Consider the following 22,508-nt stretch of genomic DNA (forward strand, 5'->3'; position numbering starts at 1 on the left):
TAATGAATAGATCCATCCTACACTCGCTGATTAGATCAGCAATGACATCAGAGGTTAACATTCGTATAGCTTCGTATCCAAAATAAATTCGATCTTTTTGTAGACTCTGGCAATACAATGTTAGCAATAGCAGCTGGGGAAATATTCAACACTCGTGTTCATCAGCCGATACGCTGGATTTGATGATCACATATCTGTGTATCAAGCCGCTATGATGATATTGGGTGACCTGTTTCACTAAATAAAACTTATCGAATGAAAACACTTGCCGTAGGGTTTACTAGATAAAGAATATGAAGTATGAATTGTAATTGAAGCGTGCGAGAATAGATCAATTAAGATACTGTTGTCACTGTTGGCTACATAACCTTATAGTAGAACCACTGAGGGTATAACAAAGTGATGTCTGACAGTGACAAGCCTATTGAATCATGCATTGTGTTGTCTTTGTTATGCACCTGCTCGACTGAAGTCCTCTCAATTATCTGCTTGAAATATTCATCACCTCTCGTTTCCGATTACCGAAATTGCCCTTCCTATGTTATTTCTCTTGCGTCCGGTTGGAATTCATCTCCTCTCCCCAGTTAACGATTTTCGCTTCCCTTTTCATCTGAGTACTTGATATTGTATCGGTATATATAACGTCTGTACCAGGCTAAGTAGACTCATCCCAGCTTCCTTAGATCGACTTGATTAGCTTTTGCCTATTTTTGAAATGCATGAGGTTTCGGGCAAACTGATCACTGAATCGATCGTTTTATAAGCATATAAACAAGCTTCATAAGCTTCATTTTGAAAAGGAGGCAAACTGCCGGGAAAGGTAATTTGGTATTTCATTTTGAAAAGCAACTTTCGGTAATGAAAGATTTGAATGAAACAAAGTTAAATCATCATTTGAAATCACCAGTGTGCTAGTTTTTTTTTCGCACTCGACAGACTAGACGCTCTCTCGAGTGCGGTCTCACCAGCGCTCCTTTCCCGAACGGCGGCTAGCTGGTAAACGAGCGCGAGCTCAGCCGGCCATAGTGTAAAAATACTTCCGCCGGAAATCGAACCGCTTTCGAATACATTAAAATAATTATTAGGCCTGAATAGCAACAAATGCGGTTGCCAACCAGTACAGCAGTGGATCTCTTCGCAGTGGGAAGATAATCGGCGGAAGAAAATTAGCGTTCTTTACCACATTCCTGAGCGAATATGGCATAGTCAATCAGTTTTCCACGCAAGAAAGGGGATTGTTCTCCGGCGAAATGAACCAAGAGAGTGAAATGGATCACGAGCGCCCGACTGCCGACGCTTCGTGGAATTATTAACCATGTTGAACGGTTTTGCGAAGCATAGACCACTCAGCACAATTGAGTATGAACAACAGTTAGATTATCTGTGCCAGTGGATAGAAAAATGGAGCAATCAAGTGGTAAGATAAGATTAATGTACAAGATATCTCAACTTTTTGATAGTAACTGAACCACGCGCCGATTATTCATGCATGCATACGGAAAATGAGTGTCTCTGTTTACAATAACTTACGCTTTCATTGACTTTTACGTTTGCGTTAATACTTAAGTTTAAGCGGCTTTTCTTGTCCACAAAGAACACTTCGACATTTTCTTATTCGAATTTTTGCATCCTTAAAGTTTAGGTTATCTTTCAGTAAGCGCTCTTTGTGGAAAGGAAAGATTGGATTCACGCCTTGTGATGTGGTGTTAACTAACGAGATTGTGTTGCCGGCGCGATCTGCAAGATTGTAAATAGTTTTCGGCTCAAACTTTACATGTATAAGCTCAAGTTTTGAGAAAAGCTCCTATACCCATGATACGAAAATTTCGAGCGTTTGTGCTAATCTTTACGACTGATTTTTCGTGTCCCCTGGTACGGTGTCGAACCCCAGTTCCTAATTGAATAATATATTTACCTTTTTAATAATTAAAAATTCTTTTGAATCATGCCTCTTCGATTTGCAACGCATTTCCAAGTATATGAAGCCTTGTATATCCTCTTCCAGTAGAATACGGTTGAGCCTTCAGAAATTACGGTTAATTTTCCTTCAGGACAAAATGAAACCAAATAAAAAATTGTTAGCTAATTAATATGTTCTGTAACCTGTTTTTGAAAACAAGGATTATTTGAATAATACCTCAACAATAGTGAAAAATTATGTTTGCACAATGATATTTTTATTCCTGTTTTGTTCCAAACAGGGACTACTTTACCTGTTAAGATCCACTCTGATCTTCATAGCCTTCGTCACCCATAAAGTACACAATTTTACATGCTAACAACAGTCGATATTATATATTATGTTTTTACACCATGCTTCAGAAAATTACACCAAAATTATCAGAGTATACATGTAGGGAAGTTGAAATTTACTCGATGGTATTACACCAAACCTTTCAATAATAATTATTATTAAGCACTGCAAGTATGTCACATCAAGTGTGTTGCCACTGTATTTTCTGTGACATGGTATAAAATAGTTATGCAATACTTTCTCATGGTATACCATGGAATATTCCACTTGTCATGAGCATTTTCTAATGGTACATGTACAGTATACACACTTCCCTAAAAGCTCCTGTGTATTGTTGGTTTTTACTGCCATGCCATCAAAAATAAAAATTGTAATCATTCAATAAATTAAACAGGAATCTGGGATAGCCAGTCAAGACCTCCTGCACAAGGTTGGTTGGGCTTTAGTCAATGATCTTCACCACCACCATCCATTGTGCTGGTCAATTCTCAGTGCTTGAATGAGTCAATAATCACTTCCTTGGGATTGAACACGACCAAAACTATACATCCTTTGTTGTCTCAGCACTCTTCCATTAAATGGGGGGATTAGAGGGGGTGCTTATTCGAGGGGAGGGGCTCATTTTAAAGTTTGGCCAATAGCAGGGGCGCTCATTCAAAGGGGACACTTATTTGAGTGGAGGCACTAATCTGAGGATTTACGGTGTATAAACAACCTCACTAAGATTAGGTCTGTGCGGTATTTAATGCCCACATTATTCAGAGAAGTGTTTCACGATGGTCGTACAGGGTGGGGGGGGGGGGGGGGATCCTCTGGGATGGTTCACAAACAGAAAAAATAGCAAATCACAGATATCAAAATTTCATTTTCCCAAATCATGAAAATAAACAAGTAGGGTACTGTTTTTAATAACCTGCTCTGACTCTCGAAAAAGCATTTGAAGAAAGCAGAATTGTCAGAAGGGCTAAGTAATGGCTCCATAATGCACATCGCATACCTAAATCACTCTTGATAGAAAAATAAATCCTCCTGAGGACTTGCGTCTCAAAATCACCTGGAATAGCATGGTGAAATCACGAATATCAGTGAATAATTCAAGTTTTTCATGACTTGCATCTCAAAATCACCTGGAATAGCATGGTGAAATCATGAATATCAGTTAATAATCAAGTTTTTCATGGGTCATTCAGAACCTTCAGGTCACGGATCACGAAGAATAATTTCTTAAATAATTTCACGTTTCCTGGAAAATAAAATCAGCTAATCACACATCACGAGAATACCCCTAGCCTGCGAATGCAGACATATTTTCGGCTGTCACTTGGTTCCGCCAAAAAATAACATCTGCGGACCCGAGCCAGGAAACGATTTCTGTTACGTAATGACTTTTGTTTCTCCTTGACCAATCAGATTCCATGATAGAATGAAACTCGAGTGCTCCTCACAGCGAATACCTCGTGCAGTAGTTCTGGGGTTATTTGAGCTAAACTGTGATTGGCTTAGAATTCCTACGTCACAGAAATCCTTTTCTGGCTCAGGTTCGTAGACGTTATTTTTCGGCAGAACCAAGTGACAGCCGGAAATACGTCTGTGTTCGCAGGCTAGAATACCCCTGGACTACCCTCTTTCATCCATATTTATAGAGCTTTGTATGGAGATGCCATGTTGGTGCCAGATGGGCACCAACATGGCAGCTGTAAAGTAACAGAAACATCTTTTCTTGAGTTTTGCTATAGAAATGAAATATTATGACTCTAGAACTCTGAAACGTTGAAATTACTACTTCTTCTAGTGAAAGAACTGTTCAGTTAGCAAAAACTAACGTGATAACTCATCTTTTGACCTACGTGAGAGCCTTCTTGGACCCCAATTTTAATATCACGCAACGTATAAACTTGGAATTCAAACATCTTCTGTTACAAATCGAAGTACCTTGTCAAGCTTAAATGTTGTAAAATGTCAAGTTCTCAGTGGGTCTTATATCTGATGAAACTAAAACTTCGGTTCTAAAGATTAGTAATTTTTATTTTTGGTAAGTGATGAAATCACATGAAAACCAGCAATAACGAGAAAACACAAGTGACTTGAGGGCAACTCCATGACGTACCACTTGAAATTGTTGCATAATAATTGTTGCATAATAATTGTGTTGTTCCAGGAAATATCCTGTTTTCTAACGAAACTGTCGTGCTCAGTCAGAAGGTAAATGAAACACTTAGCTATTTCTCAAAAAACTATATGAGGATAAACTACCTGCAGTAGTGAGTTTATCAGGAAAAAAAAAAACGTTTTAGGTTATTGTTGTTATCATTTTTAAAGAACTCATACTGACACTTTTTGATGTCTTTAAAAGGTTACTTTTACATGTGTTGTAAGGTCAGCATTGAACAAATTACATCAACATATACATGTACATGTACATGTTCATGCATGATTCACCATTTGCTGAAGGGGCTCTACATGCCATGTTGATAGACCCAGCTATGAAAATAATAATTATAATAGTTATACCTGCTATTGAAATAATAAATGTACCATGAGAATTTCACACTTCACAAATAGTTTGAGAACATATGTATATACAATGTAAACACTTGTAAGCAAATAGAAAGTTAAGTTTTCAAAGAATTATGGACATGATTGATTTAGTTTACAACTTACGGCCTTCTTTTGAAGCAAAGTATCATTGAAATAGAATTAGTTTACACAAAAATGAAATTAAAGTTCTTTCAAATTCTGACTACATGTACATTCTACTACATTCTTTAACACTTGCTTAAGAGCTTGTAATAAAATTGAGGAAAATTAAAAAAAGTGTCAGAGATGTGGCTTGAATCTTAGTAGATTTTTATAGTGTACACAACAATTGAGGCAAAGCTTATGTAGGGCAACTCACGGAGCCCAGAATAGGCTTTCAGCTTTCAGCTGTTGCTTCAGTCAGTTTACTGGTCAACATTTATTTTGATGAAGTTAAGGATAAAAAGTACATGTTAAGTCTGTGCATAAGCCTAGCCCACCAGAAGTAAAATTATTCGGTATTATAATTTTTTCATCTATCTGACCAAGGGAAGATCACTTATTTACAGCTGATGAAAATTTAAGGTATGATCTGGAAAAAACTGTATCAAGACACCTTTTTAAATAGCTGTTAACATACAGTACACGTATTTTCTCTGTTATAGAGGCGCAATGTGATTGATCTTCTTCTTCCACGCTGTGATCAAGAGCAAATCACGTTTCTGTGGACGGTAGGTTTTTACTACTTCTGTATATATACATGTGTCATGAGTGAAAGAATGTGGCATAGACGCAGCAATCCTTTAACTAAAGTCAGGGTTAAGCTTAGTTATTATTGAAATTACTAAATAATAATGCCATCCTGCTGAAAATGTTAAAAATTTCACCTCCATTAAGAAACAACTTCCTTTTACAAGATAGTTGGGTGGTATTTAGTTAATATTTAACACATAATGATAACAAAATACACAAGTGACTTAACCCCATTTTGACACCCTCTTTTGAAATGCATTTGTTTGACTGACTAGAGACAAGATACAGGTCATTAACTGTACATATTGTAGTGCATTTACTGTAAGTCACCATATACATGTCCTATGGATTGTTGTTTTCTTGGACGTGAAATCAATCAAAATGTAAATTCACTTCTTCCTAAAGGTGGTTGAACCAACATTGCATAGAGATTTCATGTACAGTTCACTGAATGCCTTTCCAAGGAGTTCATTCAGTCCTGTTTCAATACCACTCTGCAGAGAAGTTCACAAAAAGCTGGGAAAGCCAAGATACAGGGTGAGAGTTTTTATTTCAATTTTTACCTTTTAGCAAATTAAGATTATAAGCTTAGCTCAATTGATCTTTTACTGTAATACTCACAGTATTGCGAGAGATTGAAAAATTAGGCTTATTATTTTTACTGCAGGTTTTTTACTGAAATTTCTTTGACCAGTTTTCCAGTTCCTGCAAAATTAGAGGGTCCACTCAAGCTTATCCTTTAATTATTTGACCTCTATCACCTTTCTGTCATTACAATTTACATTTCAGGCCTGGAAGCTACACAGGGTGGAGAGTGCCATCCTCCATGATGAGGTGAGTGAGGTGCACTTTATGGTAATAAAAGATTCTTAGTTTTTAAAGCTAAATAAACAATTAGTTTAACAATATATATTGCAAGTTTAAACTTAACCTAAAATGAGAAGTTGTTCAGATTTGAAAACAGTCACGCATGAACCTCCAGCATGGCGACAGCTGACTAACCTGTACCAGGATGTAACATGTCGATTATTTCAATAGTCAATAAAAATCGATCATTGTCGATCGTTGTCGATACTAATCAATCGACAAATATCGGAAATCGGTAAAAGTCGATCACACAATTTATTGTGATTATCGACTTAGTTCGATTATGATTGATTTTGATCGATTTTGATCGATTTTGATCGATTTCAATCGACAAGTATCGGAAATATAAAAAGCGATGTATGGTGTAGACATACGTAAGTTGCGGACTTGTACAACAGTCACAGGTGCAAGGAGAAGCAAGGGGCATACAAACCCGGCGAACTTATCCAACCTAGCGGAGAGGGAGTAGAGTCGTAGCAGCTTGTAATTTTCAAATGTTGAACTAAGTAAAAACACTGATGAATAAAATGTTAATTTACTTTACTTTACTTCTTAATTACTTTATTGGCATATTGGAATAAGAACGTTCTCTGTTAAAAATATATGAAAAACATATAAAAAATCGATCAATATGTTTTTAATATATTTTTAACCAGAGAATGTTCTTATTCCAATATGTCTTATCCTGGTTACAGTTCTATTTTTACTTTATTGGCCTCGATTTTTTCCCGCATCCAGTCTAAATTTTGACTCGTTCTGTCACCCCGAAGAAGCACGACTTCGAATTCCCAGGATCTCTCATCTCTCCGCCTAGAGAGACCCTGGGAACTAGTTTGGTTCGAGTTATGTAAAAGATCGCGATTTAGTTCAGCTGAAACTGTTAATCGATCATTTCTCGAGGTAATTTAAACATTTTATTCTGTAATGAATAACAGACCACTTCGCTGTTCAGGTTTTCATTTAAGTTTGTTGCCACACACATTTACTTAAGAGCTGTTTACACTCGGCATAAAAAAAAGTCACTGGAGGTATTATTGGTTTGGTTACTTGAATTTCGCAGCTGATTGAAACATTTGTCTGCATTTTTGTCGATAAAATCGATAATCAGTTGTAAATCTTGTGATTATCGACTTTTATCGACAAATTTAACTTGTCGATTGACAATTATCGACAAACATCGAGTACTATCGACTTATCGACTACGTTTTCGATGATCGACTTTGATCGACATGTTACGTCCTGCCTGTACATGTGCATGTGGCTCATAAGCTCATGTTCAGTATTTCACAGATTTGTCACACTGTATTCATACATTTTTCTTACCTTAAAGTAGACCTCTTTATAATTGTGTTTGACAGTATTTCAAAAAAACCGGAAACAAATTGGAAATTCCTTGGTTTTTCTCTCTTGGTTTGAACACTGCTTAAAAGCCGCAACGCTGTCTGGCTAGCCGCACACGTGTACCACAAATGTACCTCGTATATGGTGGTTTCAAGTGTCCTGTTAAATTTAAACTGGAAAAGATTACACATGGCGAGGTACTCAGCAATTAGTCCAGATGAGTACGGTATAGGATGAGAGCTTGAAAACTAAGCAAGAGGCTGAAACAAAGACGCAACAAAAGATAAATAGGGCCTTGTTACACTTGGTAGTTTTCCTAGGAACGTGTCTGACTATTTTGTTACACACCAGCTGCACGAAAAATTGCCTGGTGTAAAAAATCTCGCACCGTTTTCGTTGCAGCAAGCGTGGCACAAATTAAAGTAGAACTGATCAAGTTCTCCATGTATACTTTTCCGCAAGGACTATGGCAACGAAAATAACAAGGCAAAGTCTCGTGCGTCTCGTCTCGCAGCGGCCCAATTAAATTTCAAGACATGTTTTGCGTAACAGGTCCTATGCATTCAATGCAACTTGTTTCAACTTAATTTGACTTTTTGGCCTGAAAAGTCGCCTTTGCTCAGTCGGATTTGACAGCAGTAACAATTTGTCTTTTTCTTTTGTTAAATCGAACAGGAGGAAGTGAAGGCTTGGACATCTGCTACCGTGCTGCCAATAGTTAAATCTCCCTCCCGCGCGTCACCATCAAAACAGACTAAAAGAACACCGTGAGTACTTTATAAAATTAACAAACCTTCCGACTAACTCAGACCATGACTGTATCAAAAATATGCGCATTACCATCATGGCAATAAATCAACACCGTCATACACGGATGTACATTAATTATTTTACAGGGCTCTTGAATAAAAGGGAAGAATTTAATTAAAGCTAAGAGGTCTACAGAGCTCCGGTAACCTGCGTTGTAGGCATAAACAGGGAAGGGGTAGGGAGGCAAAAAACGCCCTGCTCCGTTTAACGCCTGCTACTAAGCTCCGCTAACAGGATTAGGATAAACTCTTAATAAGTAATTGTGTCATTTGAAGCAACAGAAGAAACTTGGTTAACTTTAAATTCTGGGTGATCGGAATCGCCTATCGAACCACCTTCACAGCTAGAGTCTTCGCTATTCGACTGATGGTACTCTAAAAGGTATTAGTAGAATTCTACTAGTATACTAATGCAAATGCTGTAATCTGATTGGCCGAGCCATTGAACACTATCAGCCATTAGTGTGCAGTGGCTGGAGGTCATCTAGGAAATGGCGACGTTTTTTCGTTTTTCCAAAGCTTTGAAGGAACATTTTGATGCCAATGGATAATTAAATTCCTGAGAAGTCAAAATTAAGGACATTATTGAAAAAACTTATGCGCGCGCGCACACAACTTCAATTTTAAATGACTATTCAATCCGAGCGACCTTTCTCAGGCGCAAAGCTTAATAATACGTCTCGAAATAACTGGAAACCGTTATTTGAAGTAAATTTTAGTAAGAATTCTAATAAAACAATTAGATTATTAGCTCTCTATTTCTATGAGGTAATAGTTGATGAGGTCGAAGGCCGAAATCTCGAGCTCATAATCTAATTGTTAATTAGAATTTACAGTGGAAATTCCAATCATTGCTACATGGCTCTTGAAGGGTTGGGGGATTTAAACTTTCGAACAACGTGGCAGAATCGCACAAGATTTAAATCCCAGCCCACCATTTTATCATGATCAATTCCATTCTGTCGCTAGAACTGTTTCTTCTATTTGGTCACAGTTCTCCTGAGAGGGTGGACTCTAGAGGTTCTTGGAAATCACAAACGACTTATTTCGGAGTGAAGTTACCCGGGATTTCAAGTGTTGGTGCTCAAAAGAGAACCTTGTCAAGATTTGCAGGAAGTCGTTCGGCCCCACCTGGTGGGGCAACAAAAACTTCTTCCCAGCATGCCGTAAGACGCCACATGCAGAATGAATACAAGAAAGATGTGCTTAATAGTGACGCGTTGAATGGCGCGAAACCTGAGGATGTGACGTCATGGTATGTGAAAGTTAAGAAAAATTCGTGCATCTGAAACCAGACTAGTCTGTGCAGTACGCTGATTGGCTTAAAAATAACTCGCGCCACTTTGTCATACTATCCTGTCTATCTGAATTAAAACCAAAACCAATCGTGACTCGCTTACACGCTTCCAGTAGCGCTTCGCTTCAGCTACATGTATTTGGTTCGGGTTTTGATTGGTTCAATGGATTGTCTGTGTTGTTTGTGATTGGCACGAGAGATTACCTTGGTTTTGGTTTTACGACACTCATTTGAAATCTGCTCACGGACATTGCATTTGACTAAATGTAATCTCCTCCATTATGACGAGACGGGTGCGTCTTGGTGTCTGAATATAAACCTTGGAGTATAACGTTTGCTTATGTACAATTCATGGGTTAAACTGACTTACCGCTTGTTCTTTCTCACAGGCAAAGACTGTACAAGTCAAAGTCATGCCCCAATGTGTCTTACACGAACTCAGTATACAGTCAACGGCGACAAGTACATGTAAGCTTAACTAAAAACTATATTTTTTAATGCATTTTTTTCTTCATCAAATACAGTGTGACTTCATTCTATTATCCAGAAAGGATGTTATTCCTCCACACAGTTAGTTTTATTGGGAATTTAGCTTCGCTAAGTCATATACTTCATTTTTGGTTTAACGTAGAGTTGCCAGGGGCCTGTTTCTCGAAGGTCCCGAAATGTTTTCGCACCCGGAAAGCCGTAGCAAAATCTCAAACCTTATGATTACAGAGCTGTTTTATTCACATATTCTTAATATGAACAGAGGTTCTCTTCATAAAAGAAGTTTCAGGCGTATACACCTCCCTGTTTTTAGATACAGATTAATTAAAAAATAGCTCTGCGGGCCCGAAAAGTTTCCGGGGCTTTCGAGAAACGTGCCCCAGGTCTTAACCAAGATTAGTCTAAGTTAGTCTGAGTTAGTTTCTTTAGTTCTAGTTATAGCGAGGTACTTCAGGCGCATGTTCTATAGCACAATGAGTTCATCACACGTGAAGGAAAAAAAAAAAAAAAATGCGAGGGACTGTTCTTGATCTTTCAACGGTATGGCACATTCTATGCACTGAATAAATATTTAACGTGCGAGAACGTCCTTATTTAGTAGTTGTTGTTTATTTCACCTTAGCACCGTACTAAAACTGAGCAGTATCACAGCTCGTCATGGTGTTCGGATTCATTACCAGAGAATGCCCAATGTCTTGTTCAGTGGTTTGAACAGCAGTGGAGTGGTAAGAACCTTTCAGTAATTACGAATTTATTGATCGGTTGATCAGTTCCTGACAGTTCGGACAGCTGCCTCATGCTATATTATGGATGGGCTTGAACTTTGGCGCTCCATTGACAATAAGAAAAATTGCCGCGGGAAATCGAAAAGTGCAATCAATTATCCAACGCTACGAAGTACTTTTTCTGAGAAAAAAATACCGAGCTGGAACAAAAAACAGTGTAACGTTCATTGTCCTTCATAGATTTTGGGACTGATTCAAAATGGCTGCTTGTCTGCACGTTACACGGATATTTAGTTAGTAATTTGTGCTAGGAAGTCTTAGAAGGAAAGAAATCAAACACAGAAATAAAACCTACAAGTAAAATAAGTATACGTCCTATATCGTTTAAACTCACATTAGTTTTACTGTTTAATCATTTCTTCCTGTAGGTTGGCAAAAGAACGAATTTCTTCAGTTGTTCTTACGAGTCCTTGCACCAAGTGAACTCTACTTTCTTTCTGGACTTCTTGCTGTAAGTTACTAACGAGAACTTCAACCTTCGTTGTTTCCTTCTCTCGTCTCGCTGCGTTTTTTTAAAAGAGCATGTTTCTTTTGTTTCAGGTTAAACAGTATCGAGATTTTATCGCCATGCTCCCAGAGCAGTTGGCGATTCGCATTTTTTCGTTCCTGGTTCCTAAAGAACTCCTTGTTGTATGTCAGGTAAGGAGAAAATTAAATTCAAGCGACACTGTTTGTTGACATTGTTGTTGTTGTTGTTGTACAGACTAATTTTTTATATCACTTTTCCAGGCACTCAAGTAACTAAAGATTTCATCTGCTATGACAAGGGCAACGTCTTTTTACGTTCTTAAACCTTCCTTTTACATTTTCGTTTTTAGGTCAGTAAAACATGGCGCCTTCTTGCATCAAAGGATGAACTATGGAAAGCAAAATGTCAAGAAACATATGTTGGTAAGTATGTAACTTCTTTTCAAAGGATAATTTCCTTCTTGTTCTTCTCTACTAGACGGGTCATCAGAATGTGTGAACAATGTCTTACGGTGTACGTGGATGTCAACTGAAAAAATGAATTTTTTTTATTTGTCTCCATCACGTCCCAGGTGTGCCACTCAGTACGCCAGCAGTGTGGAAAGAGATCTTCAGAGATAATGTTAACCTAAAACATAATTGGGCAAAAGGCCGCTTCAAAGTGACCGACATGGTTGGCCACACCCACAAGTAAGTGTTAGTTTTTTTTTGTTTCTTGGGCAAGAGTGCACCAGACTCGATAACCTCCGTTTCATGATATGTGTACGCTTATGCTCTTTGCTTTAGTAGTCTACAGCGCATATAAGGATGTCCCTGCCTGTACGATGTATAAATGAGGTCTGGGCAGATTTAGCCTCGTCTTTCCTGCTTCACTATAGCCATTCTGAAGTAAAGCAACCTCACCCATGGGCACAGTTTTCGATTCAAATCTCGACAATATTAGCAACAAAAATAGTAAATGCTTGGTAAAGCTGAGTTGTTTCATACAACCGCACACGTGTTTCACTTAGCACAGCTTAGTAAGATCAAGTGGTACGAAATGTTCTGCTAGCTAGGAGATCCGGGTGCTGAATGTCAGTGGACTCGGTTTTAAATGGATGAGCCTTAACATATGACGGTAGCGTCTCCATTTTCATGACGTAAAATAAATACATAAAATAAGCAACTGAATTAACTCTCTGTTAGTGGGCAACGAATTGTGTGACTGATTAGTCGATAATTACGGTCAGCTAAGCCTAGACATGATTTTCTAAATACTTGAGTAACTTTGTCGTTTTACTGTTCTCTGGCAGTGTACTTTCTGTCTGTGCTTACAAGAACTACATAGCTACTGGTAGCCTGGACAGAACAATAAAGTAAGTGAATCGATAACGCACACTGTTTCCATGCATGAGTTTCCTGCTGACCTCACTTCCTACAAAATTCCATAGTTTGCGCTAATTGCGCCATCTCTGATAATTTTTAGTCTGTACCAAATTGGCGTATATGTTCGCAGTCCCAGTGCCGTGTGGAGGATACACTTTCTTTAGTTAAGACTGAATGCTTCATTTTTCTACAGAATCTGGGACGCCAATAGTGGAGCATTACTTCAGACGTTCCAGGGACACACGGTACAGATGATGTTGCACCATATAGTTTACATCATAGGGAAGCATCTTGCTTATTCAACTATGTAGAGGAAAGATAACTGGGCACTTTTTCATGTTTCAGAACCAATCAGAACATGTTTTGTCAAGTGCGATGATAATGGAATCGCATTTACGTTTGCATTTGTTGGCCAGGTTGAAGGGCCTTGCGTGTCTCAATTAAGTCAATAAAATTAATCGTATCTCTGATCCGGATCACTCTCACTGAATCGTATTACACATCACTGGAGTTTATTTTTGTACTATTGCTCTTCTGTAGCTTCACTGAAACAAAATGTTACCAAACGCCCTATAGACTGTTTACATGTTACTCGCTTATGACGGATTTTGTGCCATTTGTTTGCAGCGCGGTGTTTGGAGTTTGCGTTTCCTTTCAAGTTCCATTGTAATAAGTGGATCGTATGACAAAACTATCAGGGTAAGTATTCCGAGTTCTAGATATCCGTCCTGAAAATAAGTTTGTCCAGAAGTTGCTCATTGTTCACAGGGCGCATTGACAGGCCACTGATAATTATCGTTAGGAAAGCAAACCTTTAATATGATGAGAGCCGAGCTGGTTGTTAACCGCACCTTTTTTGGCATTTAAAGTCTTGATGACCACACCACAAACACTGTAGTCTATTTGATGTCACTAAGAACCCGGCGACGTTTCGTCAATTTTCTGCTGTTCTTCGTCCGGCAATGGGTTCTACTGGTTTGTGCATAACCATATTTTTAGTACTATGGTTTGTGTAGAAGCCATGAGGATCGAAGTCCTTTTACTCAGTCTCCAATAACCGTACTGCTGCAATAGTGATACAGATGCAACCAGTCGTCCCTGATCACCTGCTTGTCACAACGAATTCAAGAAGTCGTAAGAGCACAGAGGCTGATAATCTCACGATCACTATTAACGACTATTCTTCCAAAAATGCCTGCATATAAACATGAACGTAAGGAACGTAGAAGAATACCCAGTTCTCTGTGTAACAGAATTAGGCGAAACAAAATCGAGCGAAACAAATCTGTAAGATAACGTTCTTTTTGCGTGCGATGAGATGAACAAAAGATGAAATGTCTGTCTCATAATTCTTTGCTTTGTTTTCGATTTTAGCTCTGGAGTCTTCGAACAAGTATGTGCGTAAGGTAAGAAACTTAAATATTACAGATGTACACTAATTGTAATGCGTTTACCATCACAGACAAATTTCGAAGGTCTTAAAACTGGTACATGTAGATAACGTAAACGACCTTAACTAAAAGTGAAGCCATCAACTATAGAATTTTATTATCTAGCAATACAGGTTACGGTCTGTTCCAGTTCTTGGGATTGACTGTGCTTGGTAGAAGTCATTTCGGAATCACTTCAGGCAAAACACTCCTTTCCCACTGCCTCTCTCACCCAGGGGTGTCAAGAGGTATGGCGATATTTTGGGACAATTTGACAAAACAAGTACTTCTCCTTGCCACGCCATGCAGAAATCAAGTGGTAGTCACTGCAGCCCATTGAAAAGAAGGAACACTTAACTGCTGAATTTCTATTTGTAGAATATTGATAAGTCACGAAGGTCCCGTATGGGCAATCGAACGTAAAGGAGATTTCCTTGTGAGCGGATCTAGCGACAAAACGGTCAGTAAATGTTCTTTTGCTCTAATTTTGTTTGTTTCGCTAAACACCGTCAATGCAGAGTCAAGCTAAATAAATTACTATTTTCATAATCGCTGGGGCAATACCAAAACGTTGTCTACGGAATGATTTAAGGCTATCGAGTTTCCTCTTGGAATCCTTCCTCCCTTATCCTTTCATGATTTGTTTTGACGCTTTAAGCCGGCTTTCGTCAAGAAGCAAGCTTTCGTACTTATAAGGTCTTGACAGATCCAGGCATTGAATTGAACGGGTGTTCTTGTGATTGCTGTTGTTGTTGCTTCTTGTTCTGATTACAACAGAAATTTCTCTTGCAGGCTAAAGTATGGAACATTCGTCAGTGTAAGCTTCTCTTCTCGCTGGTCGGTCACAATGGTTGTGTTTTCTGCGTTGATTTGGACGACGAGTGTAAAAAAGCGTTTACTGGGTCAGGAGACAGAGTAAGTAAAATTGCACATGTGCTGATATAGGAGTGATAGCTGATGTTCATGCCGGAAAATAAATTTCCCTTGCTGGTTTGTCTCTAGCTATAATGCGGGACTGAAAATGAACATTGACACAACGAGGCGATGGTACTTGATTTTCTTGGATGAAAACGCCATGAAAATATAACGACAGGAACCAACAACAACCAACCATTTTATTTTGTCAGATTTATAAAAAGAATTAACAGCATAAAAAAATTAACTTAATTAGGCACAAAACTACTCAGAATAGTAAGAAAACCAAACAAGCTGATTCGATAGAAAATCTTACATAAACTGGCAAATGGCAGAAAAAAAGCGACAGAGGTATCCGCCAGATGCATATTGATGCCAAAACAATTAGAGACGCTCATATAGTTTCCTTTATAGCAACTTTGTAGACCAAAATTCGAAATATTTGAAATGTTCCAAACCAAAAGGACTATGCCGAACACCAACAATTGCTTGGTGACTCGCGAGGTGAAAGTGATTAGCACACTTGTAATTCTCTCTGGTAAGACATCTTGAGAACAAAACTACATCGCCCTAATTTTAAAAAGGGATCTTGCATGTAAACTGGTAAAATGCGCATAGGTGATGCGCAGTTTAAAATTTGATCGACGTGTAAGGTTGAAACTGAGAGAATAAAAATGTTAAACTGTGTAGTTTTGTATCTTAAACAGGTTACCTTAGTTGGTGAAAGCCACTGTTTGAGTGTTGATTGAATGACTTATTTCTCGCAGACTGTACGAGTGTGGGAAGTATCTTCGGGAGTTTGTCTATCGTCTTTCAATATCGGACAGTTGTCCCCCTCTACAGTAACCGCTGTCAGCTCTGATCAGGTAACTGGTGGATCGAAAGCCAAGTAGCTTTTTCTACCCTCACATAGCAAGATGGTCAATCATTAGCTGCAGGAGTCGTGTTTTAGAAGAACGGATCCTGGAGAATTGTTTTACAGTCGATCCTTTGTAGTTGGCCCACTGCTCGCAGTCTTGGTTCACATATAAGACACCTCTTTTTTCGGGCGTATCTTTTACAGAACATTCGTACTGTATGTACATATCGAGCACATAAAGTTAACGAGTGGATTAAACCAATTACATAGGCCTTTGTCAGGTTTTTAAGAAATATGACGGTTTGATCAATACTTTGTTTGCTTATTCTTCTCATAGGGCCATCTGGCGGTGGGGTCAGGACAGCTAGTCTCGTTATGGAACCTCGAAACGGGGGCTTTTGTGAATGAGTTCAAAGGACACAAAGGAAGGTACTTCATATGCAGATAGGTTGAAAGTTGTCTTGCAAAAAAGAGATCTGTCATAGTTGTGTATTGCTCAGATACAGTCTTCTAAAAATCAAAGCCTTTGAAGAATGGCGTTAAAAAGAACTTTGGCTTTTACTGACAGGTTTATTACGATGACCCATTAAAGAATCTAGAACTGCTTTTGATATCAGTTCATGCAACCTACGTTGATGCAAGCACCAGTATTGACACACAGATCATCATCTGACTTATCTTTTAGGATTGAATCTATTAAACTAAAATTCATGATGGTGAATGGAAAAAAAGAGGCTGGCCTTATAGTGAGCGCTGGTAAAGACGGCCTTATAAAATACTGGGACATTGAGCAGTAAGTATCAAAATATCACATACAAACATTCTTCGCACTATCAAGCCGAAAACAGGGAAGGTTCCTCCGCCATACAGTTACAATGATGCCAGGTGAAAGGTGACCTGACATTTGTCCGCAAGCCACGAGAAGAACTGACTTTTCTTTTGTGTCAGGAAACATTGCTAAGTTACAGGATGGGTAATAGAGAGAATGTTTAAGAAGCCCGGTAAACATCGAAGACGCAAACAAACACAGACTCGTACCCAGTCGCTGTTTACGGGTCAAATTGGATTGTTTCAAAGAGAAAGCGATCTGGATCAAGTGGAGCGCGCGGGGAGTTGATGCCTGCTCTAATCCACCCTAGTATCCAATCTTCTCTCCCCAAAAAGACGCGTAAATAGCTACCGGGTACGAGTCTGAAACAAACAGGCTAAGATTTACATTGGAGGGTCCTTGATCCTGCAAATCGTTTGTTTTATGCTCATTGACTATACATGAACTACATAAGCGCAATGCTTCTATTGATTTGTTGTTTGAGCACACATAGCCACCTTTTGTATTTTGCCAGGTTTTGTGCAGGGTCAACCTCCAAAATAGCCAACAAAAATATACAAAAAAGACCTTTGTCAGGTTTCATAAGCACTTCCCTTTATTAACTATGTCTATGGTAACAGCATCGACTGACTGGCTGTCCAGATTTGTTTGTTTGTTTGATTGATTGATTGATTGATTGATTGATTGATTGATTGATTGATTGATTGATTGACTGATTGATTGATTGACTGATTTGTATTTGTTCCTCACCCAGGGGCTCATGTATTCAGACTCTAAGAGGACACAAGGATAATGTCAACTGCATCCATGTTGATTCCACCAGAATAATCAGTGTTTCCTATGATCACAGAGTGCGGGTCTGGGATTTTAACTCTATCTAAATTTTGCATTATAAACGAACTACGACTAGCTATAGGAGCAATAGTGCTTAAACAGATTGAAGAAACTTAGGCCCCGTCCACATTACGCCGGAGAAATTTCAAAACGCAACAATCAGTGGTCATTTTGGATTTTTGTTTGAGGAAAACTCGGACAGAGAAATCACATGATCATCGTGACGTTATCGTTTACGAGAAGCTCCTTTTTCAAAACGTTTTCCGTCCACACTAACACGGCCTGTTCCAGGCTCTCGGTAGTTGGGGACGAGCGAGAAAAAAAGGGCGAGCGAGAGAAACAACGAGGGCCTGGAACATGCTACACTAACAAGCAAAGCTGGCGTTTTTAAATTCCTCCGTCTTAAACAGGGTTCTCGAAAAGCTCCGTTTTCGTAAAGAGTTAGGGTGGATGGGAGCTAGGCCTTGCCGTGAAAATAAAGCTGCGTTTTCAAATTTATTCTGCCTCGCAGTGAACGTGGCCTTACATCAAATGTCACCGTCTTATTAATAGGAGATTTTAAACATGTCCAGTGTGACAATGGATTCAGTGCAATAGTCTTTACTGAGCTTTTGGCCCAGGGGACAGATGGCGAAAGGTTTAAGGTTGAATCCACTTGTCGTCGCAGAGTGTAAATCACCCGTGTTATGTTGGTTACATTTGAGTGCAACTAGAATTTTTGACAGACCCACTTTTTGTCTGAAATTGTTTTACAACAAAAGATCAATTTATTTTATCTGTAAATAGGATATTTAATTTGTAACAACTTTAGACAGTAGATCTGCAAAAAAAATTATGACTTTGCATGTAGTAACAAGTTTGTATTTATAAGAGAAGAAAGTGCTCACGGAAGATTTCACTATTTGATATTTTAAAAATTTGTGAAATTATTTCATTTTATTGTCACCTCCTTGTTATGAACACCTTAGTCATTGTAACGGAGCCTCCTAATGCGGACACCCTGTATTGAGACACCTTAGTACGGACACCTCTCTGTTACTAACACCTTGCAACGGATAACTCTCTTCGTACCCTCTTCTGTACTTCAGTGGAACCCCCGCCTTACGATCACCCCGTTAACACGACCTCCTCGTTATTACGGCCACTTTATTCTAGCCCCCCAAAAAGTTCAGTCAGTCATTTTCTCATTTAAAGAACCCCTTTAATACGACCATCCCGTTAATGCGACCAATTTTCCATGGCCCGAAGGTGGTCGTATTAACGGGGTTTTACTGTATACCTAAAACAGGCTGGATCGAGCTCTCTGATATTAAGTCACTGCGCGAAGACGGCACAATAAAATGCTCCGCGTATCCATGACGCTGGCTCAAGGACCTGAATTGAAGCGAGATGGCCGTGAGCGATGTAAGGCGAGGTGAACGTGTTGCGTGACACGTACTGTGTACACATACGTAACCAATCGCTCAATCGTTAGTCCCTCGTGACAGACGCTTTCGTTTCGCAGTGTTAGACGAATCATTTCCAATATCTTACGGCGCCAGACAACACTCGCCACTATAACATCATATAAAGTTGATTGTATTGGATAAAGGGAGTAGGAACAGTCTAGGATTGATCGACTGTTCTGTTGACTCCTACTATGGAAAAGTCTATGGGGTAGAAGAAAATCATCTACATGTTGTGACTACGCAAGAGGAGATATAGCTTTGATTTACGAGGAAACACAGAAAAATCCGGAAGGAATTAATCATCAAACAGCATACAATGAAACCTAAAACTGAAGATGGAAATCGGATGGTTTTTAACCAGCGAAATGGATTAATTTCGACGATGTCGAGAATCTTTGTCGGGGTCTTCCTTGCTACTCTATTCATCCTCAAAGATTTGTCCGGTGTTATTGTCTTGGGAATTGCACGGCTTTTTAAGGAGTCCTTACGATGGCTTATAAAAATAACTGTCAAACTTGCCGAAGAATTTACAGTCACTTTAACACGAGTAATTCTCCGTGGTGTTGAAGAATTATTGATCATCGTAATTGGCATCATCGTACAAGTGTTAGACAGTGGAAGCCACGTAATCATTCGAGGATTGCGTCAGATGGTTAGTCTACTCTGTTATTTAGTCGTGGTGATCGTGTTTTCCCTCGGCTACGCTGCTCTTCGAATAATCTCCATCTTTTCTCCAGGGAGATAAAGTTCTGAAAAGGTTACAAAATCGTATAATATGCTAATATGATCAGTGGTGCAGATATGCTGATAGTGACAAACACATGTAATGCAACTTCTCTTTCTCCGTAGTAATCCTATTCGCAGGCCGACATAATTTCCTTAACAGTAACTGGATTTATTTAATTTTCGTTTGAAACAAAAAAAAAAATGTGTAATAATGAAGCATAAATGAGCACTCGACGCTCGATTACTTACTTCTTGGACTGATTGCGTTTGCGTGAGTAACAGGATTTCATAATTAACATATCTGCATTGTCACGCAATCAACGCATGATTGTTTCCGTTTATCGACATGGGTTTCATGTGTGTTACAACTGTCGCTGGAGCTTCATGGCTCTCAACCAAAATGCAGAGGAGACCTTTGGAAACTACAAGAGCAACAAGAGTTACCCAAGTCTGGGTTTCGTATTAATTTGAACTGATTTGAAGCAAAGATGAGTCTCTGTATTGGTACATTCAGATTTCGATTTTGTCCCGCTTTTTTGAATACATCAGAACGGTCGATAAACAATCGAACATGAATGCGAATGCCGGCAATTCGCAGAATATTTGCTAAATTACTGGAACCTTTATCTTCATACTCATCCTAAAGCGTGAGGACAAACCAGCGAACATTTGAAAGCTCCGGCGTGTGTCATCTTAAAGAAACGAACATCTACAGCGAAATTGACATGGCGCCAAAGAAAGCGAAAGAAACTGACACATCTCTTGCTCGTTTCATATTCCGAAACTTTATCCATGAACTAGGTCGTCTGGTTCTATATGTTATCTGCAATTTCTACCTATTCTTGGTGTGTTATACGGGGGAAGGAATATACACACTACTTCAAGTATTCTTTGGACTGATTCGCGAGGTCTTGAAAATTCTGCTCGTGTTGGCAGCTCGAATAGTGTCGGAGATCTGTTTTGGGACAGCTCTCATTATAGAAAAGATCATTGGTGCAATTTTACATTTGCTTCTTCTATTAGTTGTAAAAGCAGGAAGTTTAATCAACCAAGCAACGCGAGAACTTGTTGAACTGGCGGGATATGGTGTTTCATCCGCTGTCTTCATTACCATAACCGTGTTTATTCTATGGTTTCTCGTTCCTATGCTTGAGGAAACTGGTCACGCAATCCTGCGCTTATATACTGTAACGTGACAGGACGTGGAGTAATAATGTAATAACGTGAAGAGGGTTCTTTTTAGTTTTGAAAACAAATATAATTCATGACCTCCATGTGTGCATTCTCAAGGTCTAGCAGTAACAGTAGCGGTTGTTGTCGTGAGGTTTTTTTCCGTTTGTTTTGCCCACATGGATATGCTGTATGCAATCTGGGCGATGATGTTGAACTCAACCAATGGAGGACTTTTTTCCTTAGTCTCGAGAGAGTTATGCCAAGACGCAGTAAAATGCTAGTAAAAACTGATCCTGCAGGTTGTTAAAACTCTAACACTAGTGTTAGAGACAGGCATCTTTTTTCAACCCATCAGGAGCCAAAGTGCTTTACATTACTAGTCGGAGAAAAAGCAAAAAAAGATCAATTTTGTTGGTATACGTAAATACAAACATTACGCCTTTGGGACAAAATAGTTAAAGAAAACCGGTGGGCCAGAATTACAACGAAATAAGCTTTGCATGGGAATTATTTCAGGCTTTGAGTAACAGTACCACCAATTTCGTCACTGCAATATGTTGAATATTATTCTAATTTAATCTATATGTCTTTCGAAATGTAGTTTGAAACCAAAATGCGGGAGCTGGTATGCAAATAATATGATGCGCTAAAATGACCTCCATAATACTATGGGACAAGAAGAAAAGAGATATGTTATGACAGAAACTATAAATAAATTGTTGTCGTGGAATACTTAGATACTTTCATCTCATAAAAAGAATAGCAAAATGGCTGATCATCAAGGATAGTTATTTCTACATGGAGTCAGTAAAATATTAGTTTGCAGTTTATTAAAAGATTTCAAGATACCTTAACTTATATAAAGGGAATGCAGATTATTCAGTCTCTATCCAACAAAACTAACTTATTCTCACCAATTTTCGTGCGTTCTAAATTTCGCAAATTTCGCGTTTTGGAAAAAGTCGCAAAAATTATTACTCGCGAAAAAAAAAGAGAGCGCGAAAATTAACAAGCGAAATTTAACAACAGATTATGTCGGAAAACAAAACATGCACGGATTTTAAAAGTTCTGAGTCACGGTCTTGTTGGTACATGTAACTGTTCAATTTCTGTCCTTGAAAATATAGTCTTTGGGTCTTGTATTCAACTATTTAGCACTCTTTCTTCGATTCACTGTGATCTTCAGCTTGTAATTCTGCCAAAATATATTTAGTAAAGTCATCAAATTTTCCATTTGTGGGCACCTGGTAGTGAAACGGGGTCCACAGATCAAGATTTGGGAGATTAAAGCAATGGGGAAACCGCGAAATTAAATCTACTTGTTTACAGTTTTTTTTCCCCTGGAATCG

At 38.7% G+C, this 22,508-nt stretch overlaps 1 protein-coding gene across 1 annotated transcript; it reads left to right on the top strand.

Annotated features, from left to right (window-relative positions):
* Positions 1-926: 926 nt before the first annotated feature.
* On the top strand, positions 927-22,406 carry LOC145478910 (uncharacterized). The gene is made up of 22 exons (XM_081457100.1): positions 927-1,417; positions 5,437-5,502; positions 5,930-6,061; positions 6,314-6,358; positions 8,408-8,499; positions 9,536-9,796; positions 10,228-10,306; positions 10,950-11,052; positions 11,481-11,563; positions 11,653-11,751; positions 11,931-12,003; positions 12,153-12,270; positions 12,873-12,935; positions 13,139-13,190; positions 13,573-13,644; positions 14,320-14,351; positions 14,754-14,835; positions 15,168-15,290; positions 16,058-16,156; positions 16,487-16,578; positions 16,835-16,942; positions 17,733-22,406. The coding sequence occupies exons 1-22, from the start codon at positions 1,316-1,318 to the stop codon at positions 17,857-17,859; spliced, it is 2,103 nt and encodes a 700-aa protein (XP_081313226.1). The 5' UTR covers positions 927-1,315; the 3' UTR covers positions 17,860-22,406.
* The last annotated feature ends 102 nt before the right edge of the window (positions 22,407-22,508 follow it).

This window comes from Orbicella franksi, chromosome 2, assembly GCF_964199315.1.
Source record: "Orbicella franksi chromosome 2, jaOrbFran1.1, whole genome shotgun sequence".
Lineage (NCBI taxonomy): Eukaryota > Metazoa > Cnidaria > Anthozoa > Scleractinia > Merulinidae > Orbicella > Orbicella franksi.

Bases quoted from the DNA above. Each gene is read 5' to 3' on its own strand.
- LOC145478910 (XM_081457100.1), top strand. From the start codon at position 1,316: ATGTTGAACGGTTTTGCGAAGCATAGACCACTCAGCACAATTGAGTAT. The intron at 5,503-5,929 runs GTAGGTTTTTAC...TTCTTCCTAAAG, and splicing joins AAATCACGTTTCTGTGGACG to GTGGTTGAACCAACATTGCA. The intron at 16,579-16,834 runs GTACTTCATATG...CTTATCTTTTAG, and splicing joins TTCAAAGGACACAAAGGAAG to GATTGAATCTATTAAACTAA.